The sequence below is a fragment of the Vigna angularis genome, chromosome 11, assembly GCF_016808095.1.
Source record: "Vigna angularis cultivar LongXiaoDou No.4 chromosome 11, ASM1680809v1, whole genome shotgun sequence".
In the NCBI taxonomy this organism is placed as follows: domain Eukaryota; kingdom Viridiplantae; phylum Streptophyta; class Magnoliopsida; order Fabales; family Fabaceae; genus Vigna; species Vigna angularis.
Genome location: NC_068980.1, coordinates 7,920,888 through 7,937,179, shown reverse-complemented (window position 1 = coordinate 7,937,179; position 16,292 = coordinate 7,920,888). Strand labels below are relative to the sequence as shown.

General features: G+C 29.3%; 1 protein-coding gene across 1 annotated transcript; it reads left to right on the top strand.

The window, feature by feature from the left end:
* The first annotated feature begins 6,708 nt into the window (after positions 1 to 6,708).
* Positions 6,709 to 8,138, top strand: LOC108333738 (transcription factor MYB41). Its single transcript, XM_017569214.2, has 3 exons — positions 6,709 to 6,973; positions 7,085 to 7,214; positions 7,313 to 8,138. The coding sequence occupies exons 1-3, from the start codon at positions 6,841 to 6,843 to the stop codon at positions 8,028 to 8,030; spliced, it is 981 nt and encodes a 326-aa protein (XP_017424703.2). The 5' UTR covers positions 6,709 to 6,840; the 3' UTR covers positions 8,031 to 8,138.
* The last annotated feature ends 8,154 nt before the right edge of the window (positions 8,139 to 16,292 follow it).

Genomic DNA, 16,292 nt, shown 5'->3' with positions numbered 1-16,292 from the left:
TGTAACAGATGAAGCAACATGCTGCAAATCACAAATGTCAAGAACCTATGCAGTCGTTGACTTAATTCTTAGAACAAAATTCGACAACTGTCATGTACAATCGTTAGAGAGCTCACTGCCACACAAAACTGGCCACAGATAAGAAGACATGTGTCCAAGAATTTGGGGTTGACTTCTTAAAAGGTATAGTTTTGGTTGACACATCATCATAGACAATCGGTTTGGTACAAGAGTTTTTTTTATATTCTTTTCATAAAAAGAACCACTAGCTAGACAGCCGAAGGAACAAAAAAAGAGACTAAAAAAATGAGATTTTTTAATTAAAAAATTAATAAAAATATAAATAATTTATTTGGTATTGATAATTTTATTTCTTATTGTATTTTTATATTAATATTCATTTTTTTAATTCTCCATCAGTCCTCAATTCTTCATATATTGGCCCTTTTTCATCTATCCATTATTCAAACCGAACGAAATCTTAATTTGTAGAAAATCATTTTAAACAATAAACACTAATTTTGTTAGGCTTAATCACAACCAAAATACAAAAATAATCAATTAATGTGTGCCCTAAAAATTATGAATCTCACATTAAGCTCCCACATTTTAATGATTGATGAACCTGTAACAAATCCCTTCAATGAGTGGCTTAGTTCATGGAAGGTGTTGAAGTTTGAACCTTGGCGGCAGTGATAACAAAAATGTCAAACATCAATGAAAAAACATAACTATTAGGTGTATACAATAGGTAGTATGTAACTATGCTTATTTTAGAAAAACAAAAACAAAAAAAAGAGAGAAAAGAAAAGATTGTAAAATGTGGCATAAATGTTTAAGTTATTTGTCCAAAAATAAAGAAAAGAAAAATAACATTTTATTTTATTTTATTCAATTTTGTAGAAATTTTTTTTCATAATAATCCGCTTTTGTCTTCTTTTCTTTCTTTTTAATGCTTGGTTTGGTTTTACCATGGTTTTACATTAATAAAAATAAAGATTAGATAATATAAATGTAGTTTTTAACAAGATTGTAGATGTAAAGTTTTAAATGTTTATTAAACCAGAAAATCATATTAATAAAGATAAAAGACAAGTGAACAAGAAAAAGATTAAAAAAATAACCAAACACAAAACAATAAAATAGAATAGTATCTTAATTAAAAAAAAGAAGAAAGTCGAATGCAATTGTCTTCCATTTCTACCAAAGACAACGTTTATATAAGAAAATGAAAGAAAAAACATAAAATAAACAAAAAAAAAACCAAAGTGGAATAATATGTTCAATAAATAATAAATATCTTTAGAATACTCATATTAAGATGTGAAGTTTAAATCTAACTCAACTTCACAAAAATAACTTGTGAAGTAAGATTTGTATTCACTTATATATTATAAATTGACCTTATTTTTAGTCGATGTGGAACTTCTAATACTATGTAATCAAACTGTATTATCGAGCTTCTCAGGCTGTGCTACCAAGCTTACCATACTGTGTTATTGAACTTGTTGGATTGTGCTACCGAACTGTGTCGAGCTTGTCAAATTCTATCAAATGATTTTGAGGAAGTTGTTTGAGGTGATTTTGAGGGAATTGTGAGAAAATAATGTTATATTTTCAATGTGTTGAGGTGAATATTAATATTAGTATGGAAATGATACCTTAATAACTAACTTACTTCTTTAAAAGAAAATTATACCTTGATAACCAACATTTTCTAAATAATTACATGAAAACTTATTTTAATAATTAAATGTTATAATCAAGTGATTTAATAAATAAAATAGTAAAAAAATATTATGAAATTTAAATGGTTTGTTTGATGATAAATGGAATATTATGGATGTCAAAATATTGGAGCCTTCTTTAAAACGCTTCTCCAAAGTTTTTCTAAGACTTGTTTGGGAGAATCATCTGATGGTAGTGTGTTCAAATTTCTTCCTCTTAACTTGTGACATTAACTATTCTTTACTTCTTAACGTGTAAATAACGATAACAACGAATTAGGATATACGGATAGAAGTTATCTACTATTTGTCTGCTCTAAAAAAAAAAAACTGTTTGTTAACTATTATGTGCCCATTATCCATTGTTACTTACTGGATAATTTCTTAAAAAATTACATGCCAATATTTATAGATATTTATGAATAGTTTATTTTATAAATTTTAAAACATAGTATTTACAAATTACTTTTTAACATAAAACTCAAACAAAATTTTAATCTTGAAATATAATCTGAATAAATCACATCATACTATATTAATGTAAACGTAAATAATTTTTTTAAAACTAATTCAAATAATCTGTCTCGCAAAATATAATTTTAAATAAAATTAACCCTTTTAAAATATTCAATTTCACAAATTTAAATAAAAAATAAAAATATATAAAATTAAAATTTTAACAATTATTTAATTAATAAAGTTTTTTCTCTTTAATAATTGTTATATTTTGATCACTTGAATATAAAACAGTTCAAATAGAATTTCGTTAAAAATATCTAATAAATATTTATGGGCGTGAATATACCATGATATCATTCTTTTCTTCCCACTTATGAATAAGGTCTTACAACCAAGGATTTGTTATAGATAGAAAGCTACATAATTTATTATGAAGCATGAACAATTAGTTATACAGTCCAACAAAAATAATATTTTTTTGAATAATCTACATAATTTATTATCCATAATTAATTATGTTGACAAAAATGTACCAAGGTTTTATTAAATCAACTCACATAATTGATTGTATTTGACTTATAGTTTACGTGGGTAATAAATATTTTCATATTACTTATAAGGAATGGAATATAATTGATTATATATGAATGTACCATAATTATAACATGCATTATCCACCTTACAAAATCAAATAAATTTCACATCTTAAAGAACATTTTTATTTTAAAAATTAAAATTAAAAGAATATATAATTGAAAAGCTTATTGATTATTTTATAACAAATATAAACTTTTATTTTTTTCAAATTAAACTCATAAATTTTTATTTTTCACTCACTTATTCTCTTATTTCTTCCATAAAGTAAAGAACACTACTTCTTTACTACAATTTCCTTTTTATTTTATTTTTCACCCTGTTTTTTTTATTTTCTTTGACATTGTACAATTGTTAGTGTTCCACTCATGTGCTTATTTTGCCTCTTCTTCCTGTGAAACCAAACAACAAAACCCTTATAACGAGGTACAATTTTGGTTCCTTCCTTAGTTAATCTGTTCATTTTCACTGAAAATAAGGGACCATAAATAATGTATATTTTTTGATTTTGTAATAAATTAATATTTATAATGTATTTAGCACCACATGACAGCAAATATCAGAAATGAAAAATTGGAATCCTTATTTTGTTAGTCAAACTCTGATAGATTTCATAATATTCTAATTAACAGTAGTAGTAGGAGGAAACAATACATAAAATTAAAAAAAAAAAAAAAAAAAGGAAGGTATGTGGAATGTTCCATGGTTTTAGTTAGATTATATTAATATCTTTAAAACACAGTTATAAGATTAATCTTTAATCATTTGAGTCAAAAGTAACGAAGAGGGGCCCCTAGAAATGATTTGATAGTTTTAGAAATTGAATGAGAAAAAACACATTTATTACTTACTTTAAACGCAAACTTATTCAAAGTATTGTTATCCAAAACTCAGAGTCAGAGCCCCATATAGAAAGAAGAAGACAAAGTAAAGGAAAGTATAATATGACGAAAAGGCAGAACAAAATTTCTAAAAATGTTGATAAGGAAACTGAACAACCTTACCGTCCGATCATTCCCCGTAATACACCTAAAGCTAATTAATGTCAAACTCATTTCAATCTTCATTTTCTTACCCTCATACATATCACTTAGCCATGCCATGCCTTAGTTATTCAACACAAACTATTAACATTTTTTAACCTAGGTCAAAATCTCACACACACAGAAGAAGTGGCGTGTAAACTAATAGTTTTCTTTTAACCTAACGTTACGTGTTACGATTCGTGTATGAGTGTGAGTGTCCCATGTAGGTAGGTAGTATATATGGGTTTACACTGGAAAATACGGACATTCTATTTCTATTCATTCTTCATTGAAAATTTTGAGATTCCTATATTCGAAATAAAGACATGTTTAGACATGTTTTTATCTGAGGACTTACAAGAAACAAAATATAAAAAAAGATGAAAATATAGATTTTTCTCGTAATTATAAAAAGTAAAATATAAACTTAGAAATTTAAAAATTAAATATTTTAAAGGAGTCTAGCAATTTAAAAGAAATATAACTTTTAAAGTAAAATAGTAATAGAAAACACACTTTTAAAATCGTTAAATATGTTTCACTTTTAAAAAAATGAAGTTTTTTAAAATATGATAATATTTTTGAAAATTTTTGTATAATTACATATTTTAATTTTAAAATAGTCGGAAGTCTATGATGACATATGCTTCGATTCTTTAAATAATCGAAACATATATCAGTATAGATTTTGGTTATTTAAATAATCAAAATATATAGTTGTACAAAAATTTCAAAACTGTCTCACATTTTGAAAATATTTGTATAATTATATGTTTCAATTTTTAAATAATCTATGTCTATTAATATGTTAGAGTCAAAATTTCACACCTCCGTCAAAGTTTTTCCATTTACAATGCTTGTAAGAGTCGCTTTCCTCTCTTACTTGTCGCCAAACACAAATTATGTCGTCACTTTCACGGTCATTCTCCTCCTCTTCCTTGTCGTCAACATGTGTCATTGCGTTATTATTGTGAACTTTTATTTCCTTTTCATTTTAAAAGCGGTGAGATATTCATTTTCTTGTCTTAGCGTTTTTTCTATAATCTTTTTTCTTATGTAAGTATTTTTTTCTAATGCCTTTTATTCCATGTAGGTGGGGAAGGATGATAATAACTCTTTTTGTTGGTGATAAACACAATAGTTAGGAATATAATTAAAAAAATAACCAGCTTAAAAAATATGTTTTACTTCTTCTAAATATGTTTTGTTTAAATAACTGAAATAAAATTTCTAAAATAATTAATGCGAAAACCCTTATCGCTAGTATAACATGAAACCTTTATCCATTTCTATTATTGATAAAGATGTATCAGTATTTTTTATTTATAAAAGTAGAAATCAGAGCTGAGAAAAATTACAGTGTCTATAGATTTTGTTTGATTACGTGAAAAACACAACTAACTGTGAACGTGATCGTACCAGCAATTCCAGCTGGTTCCGTCGTCTTCTTTCAAGTTTCACCATGGCAACTCTGACATTGGTGCGTGTGTTCTTTGCAAATGCTCCTCATTCTCCATGTGAAACTTCCGTTTGAAAGCTACAAATCATTGAAAACTTTACCTTCAATGATAATACGAGACCGAGACATTTCTCTACAGTAGAAAATAATAGATATTTTAATATATATATATATATATATATATATATATATATATATATATATATATATATATGTGTGTGTGTGTGTGTGTGTGTCAAATTAAATAAATTCAGAACACAAAAAAATGAAATCGATGTATGAAGAGTTTTTTGTTTCTTATTTTATAGATAGTTGCAAAATTCTCGCCTTTTTTTTACTTCATTTCCTTAGAAAATGTTAAATTTTGTAATTATAAGAAGATTTTATTTTAGATATAATAAATACGAATTGAATATTTAAATACTTATTGAAATGGTTGAAATTAACTATCTAATAAAAACATTTTCACAAGATTAAAAGAAATAACCATAAAAGAATGAAAATAATAAATAAAAATTGAAATACACTGTGTTCCATAACTTTAAACTAAATTTTACAACTTGAATGATTCAATCTTTGTTTAAGTTATGTTATGGTTTACGTTTCACATAGGACAAAAAAATTGTTATTAGAAGGTTTTTATGTTTAGGGTCTAGGACTAAGAAATTCTCTTTTATTTGCTAGTCCTAATTATAAAACGAGAGAAAATTATAACTCTTAACTCAATGTTTTCAAACTAAATAAAAGGAAAATATTAAACGGTTTTTTATTTAATTTTTAAGGCTCATATTTTGACCTTTTAACGTAGTCTCTGTAAATATACCTTATATATTCATTTTAATCACCTCAAATACATTTTCTTTAGTTTACCTACTTCCAACTGAAAGATGGAATAAATTTACGTAATAATAGTAACAATTACAGCAAAATCAGATTAAAAGAAATTATCACAAGAGCCAAAAATTCAATTTTATCATGTAGGGAATGATAAGTGAAAAAAAAAATATAATAAATTGAACATACTATATATCCTTCCAAAAGATGTTTATGAAAATAATATTTTTCTCAAAATTTTGTCTGAGAAATGTGTGTTACATGACATATTTTTTAAAAGTAAGTATTCGTGTGAAATGTAGTAAAATTTCACATAATCTGACTCTTTTTTATCATACATAAACCTCAAGTATATGAATGTAATTTTCATGCAATGTTGTATGCATGTATTGCATATGTATTAATTACTGAGTACAATTATACGTATACAAAACACCATGCGTATACATGTGTTGATAAATACATGAAGAAGGCCGGCACCAAATCCGTTTGACTTGAAACAAACAGCTCCACTTTCTTTCGCTATAAAGGCAAGGGTCGTCCTCGCTTTGCATTAGACCCAACAAACGTTTACTTTCCTTCACTTTCACTGCAACCCTTTCTCTCTCTCTCTCTCTCTCTCTCTCTCTCTCTCTCTCTCTCTCTCTCTCTCTCTATCTCTTCTATCGTTCCTGTTTCGGTGCACTTTGCGGCTGCACTTTTACAAATCATTCACCCAATTTTTACTATTCATCTGTTTGCTATGGGAAGAGCACCTTGTTGCAACAAAAATGGTCTCAAAAAGGGTCCTTGGACACCTGAAGAGGATCTCATGCTCACCAACTACATTCAAACTCATGGACCTGGAAATTGGCGAACCCTTCCCAAGAATGCTGGTACCTATATACACTTTTTCTTTTTCTCTGTGCTCCGTTTCCCAGCTTATTCATACTTTTTGTTCATTAATTATCGAATATTAACTATTTCTTGCTTAATCTCATTCACAGGTTTACAACGATGTGGCAAGAGTTGCCGTCTTCGATGGACTAATTACCTTAGACCCGATATCAAGAGAGGAAGGTTCTCGTTTGAAGAAGAAGAGACCATCATTCAGCTTCACAGTGTCTTGGGAAACAAGTACGTGTTTGATTTTGCCATGTTTTTATCGCAAAAGGTTCAAACTCTTTTTCAAGAATGTTACGCTTATATGTCGTTTACTCTGTGTTCATATTTAGGTGGTCGGCAATAGCAGCTAGGTTGCCAGGGAGAACCGACAATGAAATAAAGAACTATTGGAACACTCACATCAGGAAGAGGTTGCTGCGAATGGGAATCGACCCTGTTACACACGCTCCACGCCTTGATCTTCTTGACATGTCCTCGATTCTTAGGTCAGCAATCGGCAACGTTAATCCATCGTTTCTGAATCTGCAAGGTTTGCTGAGTGCCCAGGCGTTGATGAACCCAGAGTTTCTGAAGCTCGCTGCCACTGCCACTTTGTTATCATTGAAGAATGATCACAATCAGAACCCATCAAACTTAGTTTCACAAGTTCAACAACAATTCAATAACAGTGTAGGGAATTGTCAAGTGCAAAGCCAGGTTTTCCCTAATCAGTTTCAGACTCCAACTAAAAGCAACAACGTGAATAATGGGATTTCAATGTCCCCAGACAATTCACTTCCTTCCTATCTCGGTGAGCATAGTTACCTTAACCCTCAACAAAACCAAGTTGATTTGCTACAGGACCCGGAATTGGTACATTTGTTAAACAGTGCAAACCAAAACATAGGCTACGAATCCGTTCTGTCTACGCCTTTGTCTACCCCAACTCCATTGAATTCATCATCCACTTATGTGAATAGCAGCACCGAGGAAGAGAGGGACACGTATTGCAGCGATGTATTCAAGTTAGAAATTCCAGAGAGTTTGGACATTAGTGATTTCTTGTAAATATGTGTCAGTTTGTGATTGCGTTTGTAAACTACTGTTTACTTTGCATTTATATATTATTCTTGTCGTTTAAATCCGTGGGTCATACAGAATTTTGTAGTCGATCGAGTTCATGTTCATTATTTTTGCTTAACATGTTGTCAATACTTATGATGACACCAAAACATTTGCAATCTTTTACGAGTATCTTTCCTTTTGCTCTTACAGTTTTGTCTCTTGAATTATAGTTTGATTGTATAAGCTGAATTGAAAACTTTATATTGAATAAAATTAAATAAGATAAGATGATTAATATTTGAATAGAATGATTCATAAATTTGTTATTTTAAAGTTTAATTTAAAAATAATATATACTTTTTTATATAATAAATTTATTCACGATTTATTAATATCAAATTTTGTTGTATAGTTTTCTTAAATGTTGAAAGTGATTAAATAAAAAACAACAGATGCAGAACAATATAGGGCTTTAATTAATCAAATCAACTTAACCAGGAAGTTCAATTCTTATTTAATGCGTTTAATTAACAGATTGGTTAATTTGATTTGCATAATTATAAAATGAGTGATCTCAGTAATGAACTTAAAAGTTTAGTAGAAGTGGGCTATTATTATTACTGAAAAAGAGTTTTGATAATTTACGAAACATCATTAATTTCTACTAAGCGCCGCCATATATTAGTGTCGAAGAATACGAAATTTGAGTCTTTTTTTGGAATATAATAAGAACGTGTGTTTTTTTTTTATCATATCAAGATTGAACTTAATTTAAATTGATAATTTGGTGAAGGATTAACTTCAGTTTACAATTTTTTATGGCATGCCTCCTTATTTAAAAGCAGAGAAAGAGACAGGAAATTGACGCCTAGAATTGGTAGGTAAGGACAATTTTTGTTCTATTCCAACAATAAAAATGTGCTAAAAATACTTAATTTTGCACTGTGTGATCATAAATGAATCCAAAAACAAACCCTTTAAGGTTATATTTATTTTAATACAAAAATTACTTTAGTTTTAATAAATAATTTTGTTGTTTTACGAAAATATTTTATAGTTGTTTACAAATATTACTTGAGTATATACATTAAGAATTATAAAATTGTTAGAGTCTCATTTATTGACATATAATGGATTGTAATTATACTTTACTCTGAAAGTTCATTTTAATTAAGAGTAATTGCAAGTTCATTGTTTAGAATTTTTCTTTTTTTACAAAAAATGTATAAGAACAACACTTCACTTGACAGAAAATTAATGTTGTGTTCACTCGAACAGAATTTACTCTTTAGAGGTGATTGAGAGTGAAGAAATGAAGTGATTTCTATGTTCACTTGAAAAGAAATGGAAGAAACGGTTTGAAAGGATTTGTGGGATGCATCATTTTTTTATCACCTGCGAAAGTGAAGAGATTTGGAGGGATTGGTTGTGCAAAGTCTCATTTACCCTCTGCGTAATTTATAATTCCAGTTCCAATTATCACACATATTCTGTTCTAATTACAAAGAACTCAGTCCAAGATTTTGATTAATAATAAAAACATGAGAAGAACAGTGATTTATATGGTCACTATAGACTCACAATGAAGAACAAACTGGTTGAAAGATGAAGATGACTTTTGAAGCTGAAGAAGATGAAGAACAATGATTTGTTGGAGGCGTATTCGGTTCCTAGACCACCCGTATTCGGTTCCAGGTGTATGAGAAATTTATATAGAACTTGTATTTGGTTCCTACTTCCTTTTATTCGGTTCCAAACATTATGTATTTGGTTCCCAAAATATGGTATTCGGTTCCAGCATGATGGGTTAAGTGAGAGCACCGAAGGTGGTGGCGAGAAGGAAGCGGAGGACTCGCTTTGGAAGAAGCGTGGGTCGTAAAAGGGCTACTGAGGGTTGTGATGGTGCTGCTGTTGTGGTGGTGGGTTGAAGGGGTGGTGAATCGAGAAACCAGTAGTGGTTGTTGGTGTTGAGCCATGTAGAATGGGGTTAATTAACATGGTAAAGTTGTGGTCGAAAACTTGCCCGCGTGTTTGGACGGGTTTGTCGACGGTGACTTCATTTCCAGCGAGGAGTATTATTGATGACTTCCATTCTGAAGGTTTTTGTAAGTGAAATATTACAGTGTAAAAGTGGTAGAGAAAAGTGAGATTGGGTTTCAATGTTTGAAATATCCAAGAGCCTAATTTGCAGGGTTTGGTTAAGTACTAATAATAATAATAATAATAATAATAATAATAAGGTTTAATACATCATTTGGTCCCTACTTTTAGGGGTTTGGTTCAAAGTAATCCTACCTTTTAAAAAAGTTCAGTAAGACCCCATATTTTGTTAAAAAATGTTCAATCCGGTCGTTTCCGCTCACGCCGTTAAAAACATAACGGTGCAAATGTCACTGTGGCATCTCATAAGCACATGGCACACGTTAATAGGTGGACTTAAATGATTTTTTAATTTTAAAAAAAAATATCTGCCACGTCATCATCATCATCTCCACACAAACCCTAATTTCACTCCAAGAAACCCTAGCCGCCGCACCATCCAGCACCGTCACCACCATCCTCGCCGGCAGTTGTCCTCTCCAACGCATCACACGCCACCACCAAAGCTATGCGATGAGAACGCGAGAAACCCTAAGTCTCCACGGTTCCACGGTTTGCTTGCAGGTCTGATTGTGGTTGCAAGTGGAGGGAAGCGGCGACGCGATTAGTGGTGGAGAAGAGTGGCGATTCGCGATCTGCAGCAGTTGACGATTTGGCTGGTGCGAGGGTGAAAATGGTGAAGATTGGTGGTCGCGACATAGCAAGGGATCGCGTTGGGTGGTGGTGCGAGAACGAAGGTGAGATGCAAAGGTGATAGAGGTGCAACAGAAGGGAGAAGACGCTTTGGTGGTGGCGCGTGATGTGTTGGAGAGGACGACTGCCGGCGAGGATGGCGGTGACGGCGCTTGATGGTGCGACTGCAAGGGTTTCTTGGAGAGAAATTAGGGTTTGTGTGGAGATGGTGATGATGACGTGACATTTGCACCGTTATGTTTTTAACGACGTGAGCGGAAAGGACCAGATTGAAATTTTTTAACGAAATATGAAGTCTTACTGAACTTTTTTAAAAGGTAGGATTACTTTGAACCAAAGTAGGGACCAAATGATATATTAAACATAATAATAATAATAACAATCCTAATAATAATAATAATAAATAATGATAATAAAAAAAAATAATAATAAAACAAATTCATTTTACTAAATTATAATTTTTTTATTTTTTAAAAATTAATTTTAATAATTATTTTTAATATTTTAGTCTTTATAAACATTTTTACAATTAAATATAACATTAACAATTATATTTTATATTACTTTACTAACTAGGGGCATTTTGGTAATCTTTAATTTTTACCAATTAAACAATTTTTTAAAAAACTGTCACATCAATCGAATCCTACACTATTTATCACAAACTTTACCTCTACATCTACTCTCAATTACTTCCAAATTCACTCAAATAAATATAGAAAAATTTACTCTCAAATTCATTCAATCACTCTCTCCCAAATCAACTATCCAATCACCCCAAGTGAATGCATAAAGAGGAAGCAATCTTGAACCGAATTTAATAATTGAAGATCAATGAACAATAAGCTTTATTTACAAAAAAAAAAAAAACCAAGGCACCTAACACTATATGTCTTACCTAAAAAGAACTCTTTTAAAATTATTTTAATTTATTTATTTTAAAAATTCAACGGATTCGAACAATGATAAATATATCACCTCTTATCTACTCGTGAGACAATGATTTTGAAACATTTTCCCAAAATAAATATTTATTTGACCCCTGAAAAGTGTGTAACTATTAATTTCCTTTTAAAATAAAAGGTTGCCAATAAATGTCATAAAGAAACTTACTGAAAAATAAAAATTAAAGGTTGTTAAATAAAAATCATAGTATTCAACATATTAAAATCTCAAACAAATATTTGTTAAACGTTATAATTCTTTTTATCTTTTCATTAAGAATAAAAAGCACTTGTTAAGAAAAACTAAAAAATTAAATGCTAGTCCAAAATATTCTTCTTTTAATTTAGTTTTATCATTTAAATAATATAAAGTTAGTTTGAAAAGTTTGAAAAAACCGATAGAAAAAATAACTTCTTCAGTAATAAAAAATTAACAACATATTTATTAATAAAAAAATTATTAAAAGTAATTCTTTTGCTTTTTCAGGATTAAAAATTATTAATTTATTCTTGAAATATGAAATATAGATACCTTCAGGTTATTTCTATCAAACTTTTTATAGTAGTTTTTTTTTATCATTATTACTAACTAGTGAGATATTCTTGTCTTTAATCAATGAGATTTTTCATCTATTACATCTTTAAACATATATATTATCTCAAGTGTAGGAATAGATAATGATGAATTAATAAATTATTTGATAATGATTTAATAATAAGTGATAAAATAACAAACTAATAAATATTGTTACACAATATATTATTATAAGAGATGATCTTTAAATTTAATTTAATTTTATAAAATAAATTTGAAAAATAAGTTTGTATAAATTCATGTTATATTTAATTGATGTGAAATCAAGTTTATTGACCATTTCTCTTTTAAATCACGTGTAAATGATTTTGTGATTAACTTTATTTGTTTTTATAGTGATCGTGATTTCATTCCATTATTGGGAGTTAGCATTATTGATCATATCATTGAACTTATCACATTCTGTCTTCTGTTTGCGTCAGAGCCTGCACACAAACTGTTTGAACTTTGAACAATGGAACAACTGAACCACGTTTATGGCCATGCCAAAACACAATCTAGAGATGCCATATCAATGTTCATCTTTTTGACTTTATCGATAAAAAAAAGTGCGTCCTTGTCTTTACGTGCCCACTTCCGTGAAAAAAAGAGAACTACGTAAGATCTACTTTCCCAATAAAGTGGGAAACGAAACTCTACCTTTTACATGTTTACACGGCCATCGTTACCACACATCATTTCTGTTGTGTTCTAAAATGCCTTCATATTTTGACGCTCACCACTTTTACAGGGTTCAAATTGAAAGTTTTTTTGCCGGTAATTGGGAGCGATTTCAAACACGGAAAGCATCTTCCACAAAAGCGGAGGCAAAAATCAAGCCATGCAAGAACTAATCATTAGCTTTCTGTCGATTCATTTTCTAGACAGGGACGAACATGTCATATTTATCTTACTTTTGAATACGAAATTATTCATGATAAAAAATTAAAAAATATATATATATTTTGACACAAATTTTTTTATAACATTATAATATATTATATGTTATTTATTATTGTATTAACGTATGTATTGTAGCTAGTAGAGACGGTCATCTACTCAGTATTGTTCGGTCACTACTATGGCCAACCAAAGCAAATCGTTCTACTAATGTTGGGTTACAACTGGGCTAGCGCTTATTTTATTATTGGGCCAAGTCCAGCAGACGGTTAAAATAACCAAACATATCTGATTAGAGATATTGATAAAGCCGTTTATAAGTAACTGACTGAATCTCTAGGTAAGTTTGTTTTTATTCGGCCTGTGAAACATTTATAAATACAATGACAGGGCCAAAGGCCAGGTACGTTTTACCACACTCCACTACGTCCAAATACTCAATAGTGATAACAATTCATTGAATATTCAATAGTGAGCAGAAGCTCTTCAAATCACTCGTCTAACTTAAGTGTCGGAGCGCCTTTTGCAGGTATCTCTCCCTCCGGTCCAAAGCGATAACCGAACGGTTAGGAGTACAACCGATCGGAGCTGGCGACAACCTAGCAGAGGCCAACGAACGGTCCAGACCGAGGACAAGCGAGAGGAGCACTCGATTCCAACGTCAGAATGCAGCAAAATCACGTCAGAAAAGGTACGTTTCTCGATCTTACAAATTCCTATCGAAACAACGTATTTTAATACAGATACTATGTAAAAATATTATTAAAAAATTTATACAAACAGTGCTAATGGATATGGATATGAATATATATATATATATATATATATATATATATATATATATATATATATATATATATATAAATAATGATAAGGTGACACTTTTATTTTTATTTAACATATGGTATAAAAATAAAATATCATAAAAATGAAATTTTATATTTTTTAAGAAAAAAAATAAAAAATAAAAAAATATTTATCTGGAAAATTTTCAAATATATAATGTTCTGTACAAGAAAGTGTTGGCAGAGTGAGTTTGAATACAGAGCATAGTTACACCGGTTTTTGACAGGTTGGGTGTAAACTGCAAACAAAGTGTGTTTTGGACTTCAAAGAAAAATGGGCCACAGTTCCAAAACCCTTTGAAGGGAGTTGCTCCCTCCACCCCCACACGTCTCTTCCTCCACCTCCCCAATTTTCTAAAATGCCAATTATATCCTTTTAAAATGACAATTATATCCTCAAAAGTTAAAATTTTTTATTTTTATTATTTTAATATTTTAATTTATTTAAAACTTCTGATTTACTTCCCTCTGCACCTCTTCCTCTCTTCCATTTCCGTTTACCTTTCTCTCTTCCGTCAAGCTTCTTCTCCATTTCTCCATTTCCGTTTATCATTTTCTCTTCAAGCCTCATCAACCTTTCACTTCTATTTCTCCATTTCTTTCTTCTTACCATATATAACATTTAAAATTATAAATTTAAATATAAATTACTGTAAATAAAATAAACAAATAAAATAAAAACGAAACCTAAAAGGAACACTGCCTCTGGACGGATGACATCCTTCAACGGATGTCAACATCCGTTTAAGGCAAAACGGATGTCGACATCCGTTGAAGGATGTCATCCGTCCAGAGGCAGTGTTCCTTTTAGGTTTCGTTTTTATTTTACTACGTTTTGCGGCTCATGCAAGGATTATAGGCTTGGATATTCAAAGGATTATTGGAAGTATGGGAAGGGTTTAGGGTTTAGAATTATAGGAAGGATTATGACTACGTACCTGGAGAGGAACCACGACAAGGACACTACACCATAAACGCACTGCACCACGTATTGCACCGAGAACAAGAGGAAGATTGCTTGATAATTCTTTTCACGATCACCAAGCTTTGCAGAAAAATATTTTACTCATACAAGGAACTACGTAGGTTATCAGTGAAATATGTTATAAATGAATAAAATTAAAAAACAATAATTTTAAAAATAAAATTTTACTGAGGAGCAAAATAGTAAAGGAAAGATGGAGGAAGGGGCAAAAAAGTAAAGGGGAGGTGGAGGAAGAGATGTGTGGGGGTGGAGGGAGCAACTCCCCCCTTTGAATCACGACTCATGACGCACCCAATACGATACAATTACATCATCGTATTTTGGTTTTGGAAATTTCAATTTGAATAAGCCCGATCCAATTTATTTACACCTTATAGTTAGTTATTTCGAACCACCAAACATGATAAACGAATAAATGAAAAAGAAAAAAAAAAGTGAAACGTAAAATCTTAAAACACGAAAAATAAATATATTTTACATTTAACTTTCTCCCTTACTAAAAGAAATCAAATATAATCAAACACATGATTAATGACATAGTAAATAGTAATAAAACAGTTATTAGATAATTATAAATATTTAGTTATATTTATTGTATATAATTGATTTTAAAAGAAATACTCAATTATGTAGTATTTTGTTTTATATAAATAATAACCATCAAATAGCATTTTTTTTTTTCATAAAAGGATAGATAATTAAAATAAAAATATTACAATAAAATTAAATAACATCAATTTTAATAATTAAATTAAATATTTTAAAATTTCTAAATTTAAATGTGAAATCGACAAATTTTGATATATTTTTATTCTATATTTAAAAAATGAATTAATGTAATAATTTTATCCCAGACGTAAACTTATTTTTATGTATTTAAAAATATTTTAAATTGTTATTTAAATCGAATGTTAATTTGAAATATCATTTAATACGTAAAATAATTGATGTTATTAAATTAAAATAATTATATCAACTTATATTTTAAGTTTAAAAATAGCATGTATCAAAATTTAAAAAAAGTAAATTTTATTTTCTCATCTAAATTTAAAAATAAAAAATATATTTAATCATGAAATAATAACATGGAGTTACGATAAAAGATTTATAAAATAGTAACGAAGATAACAACTTATAAACATAGAATAGTGCTGGAATTGATAAATAAATGGTTGTTTACAGAATGTATTCATACATTTCTCCTTGTTCCGATATTCAATCAAT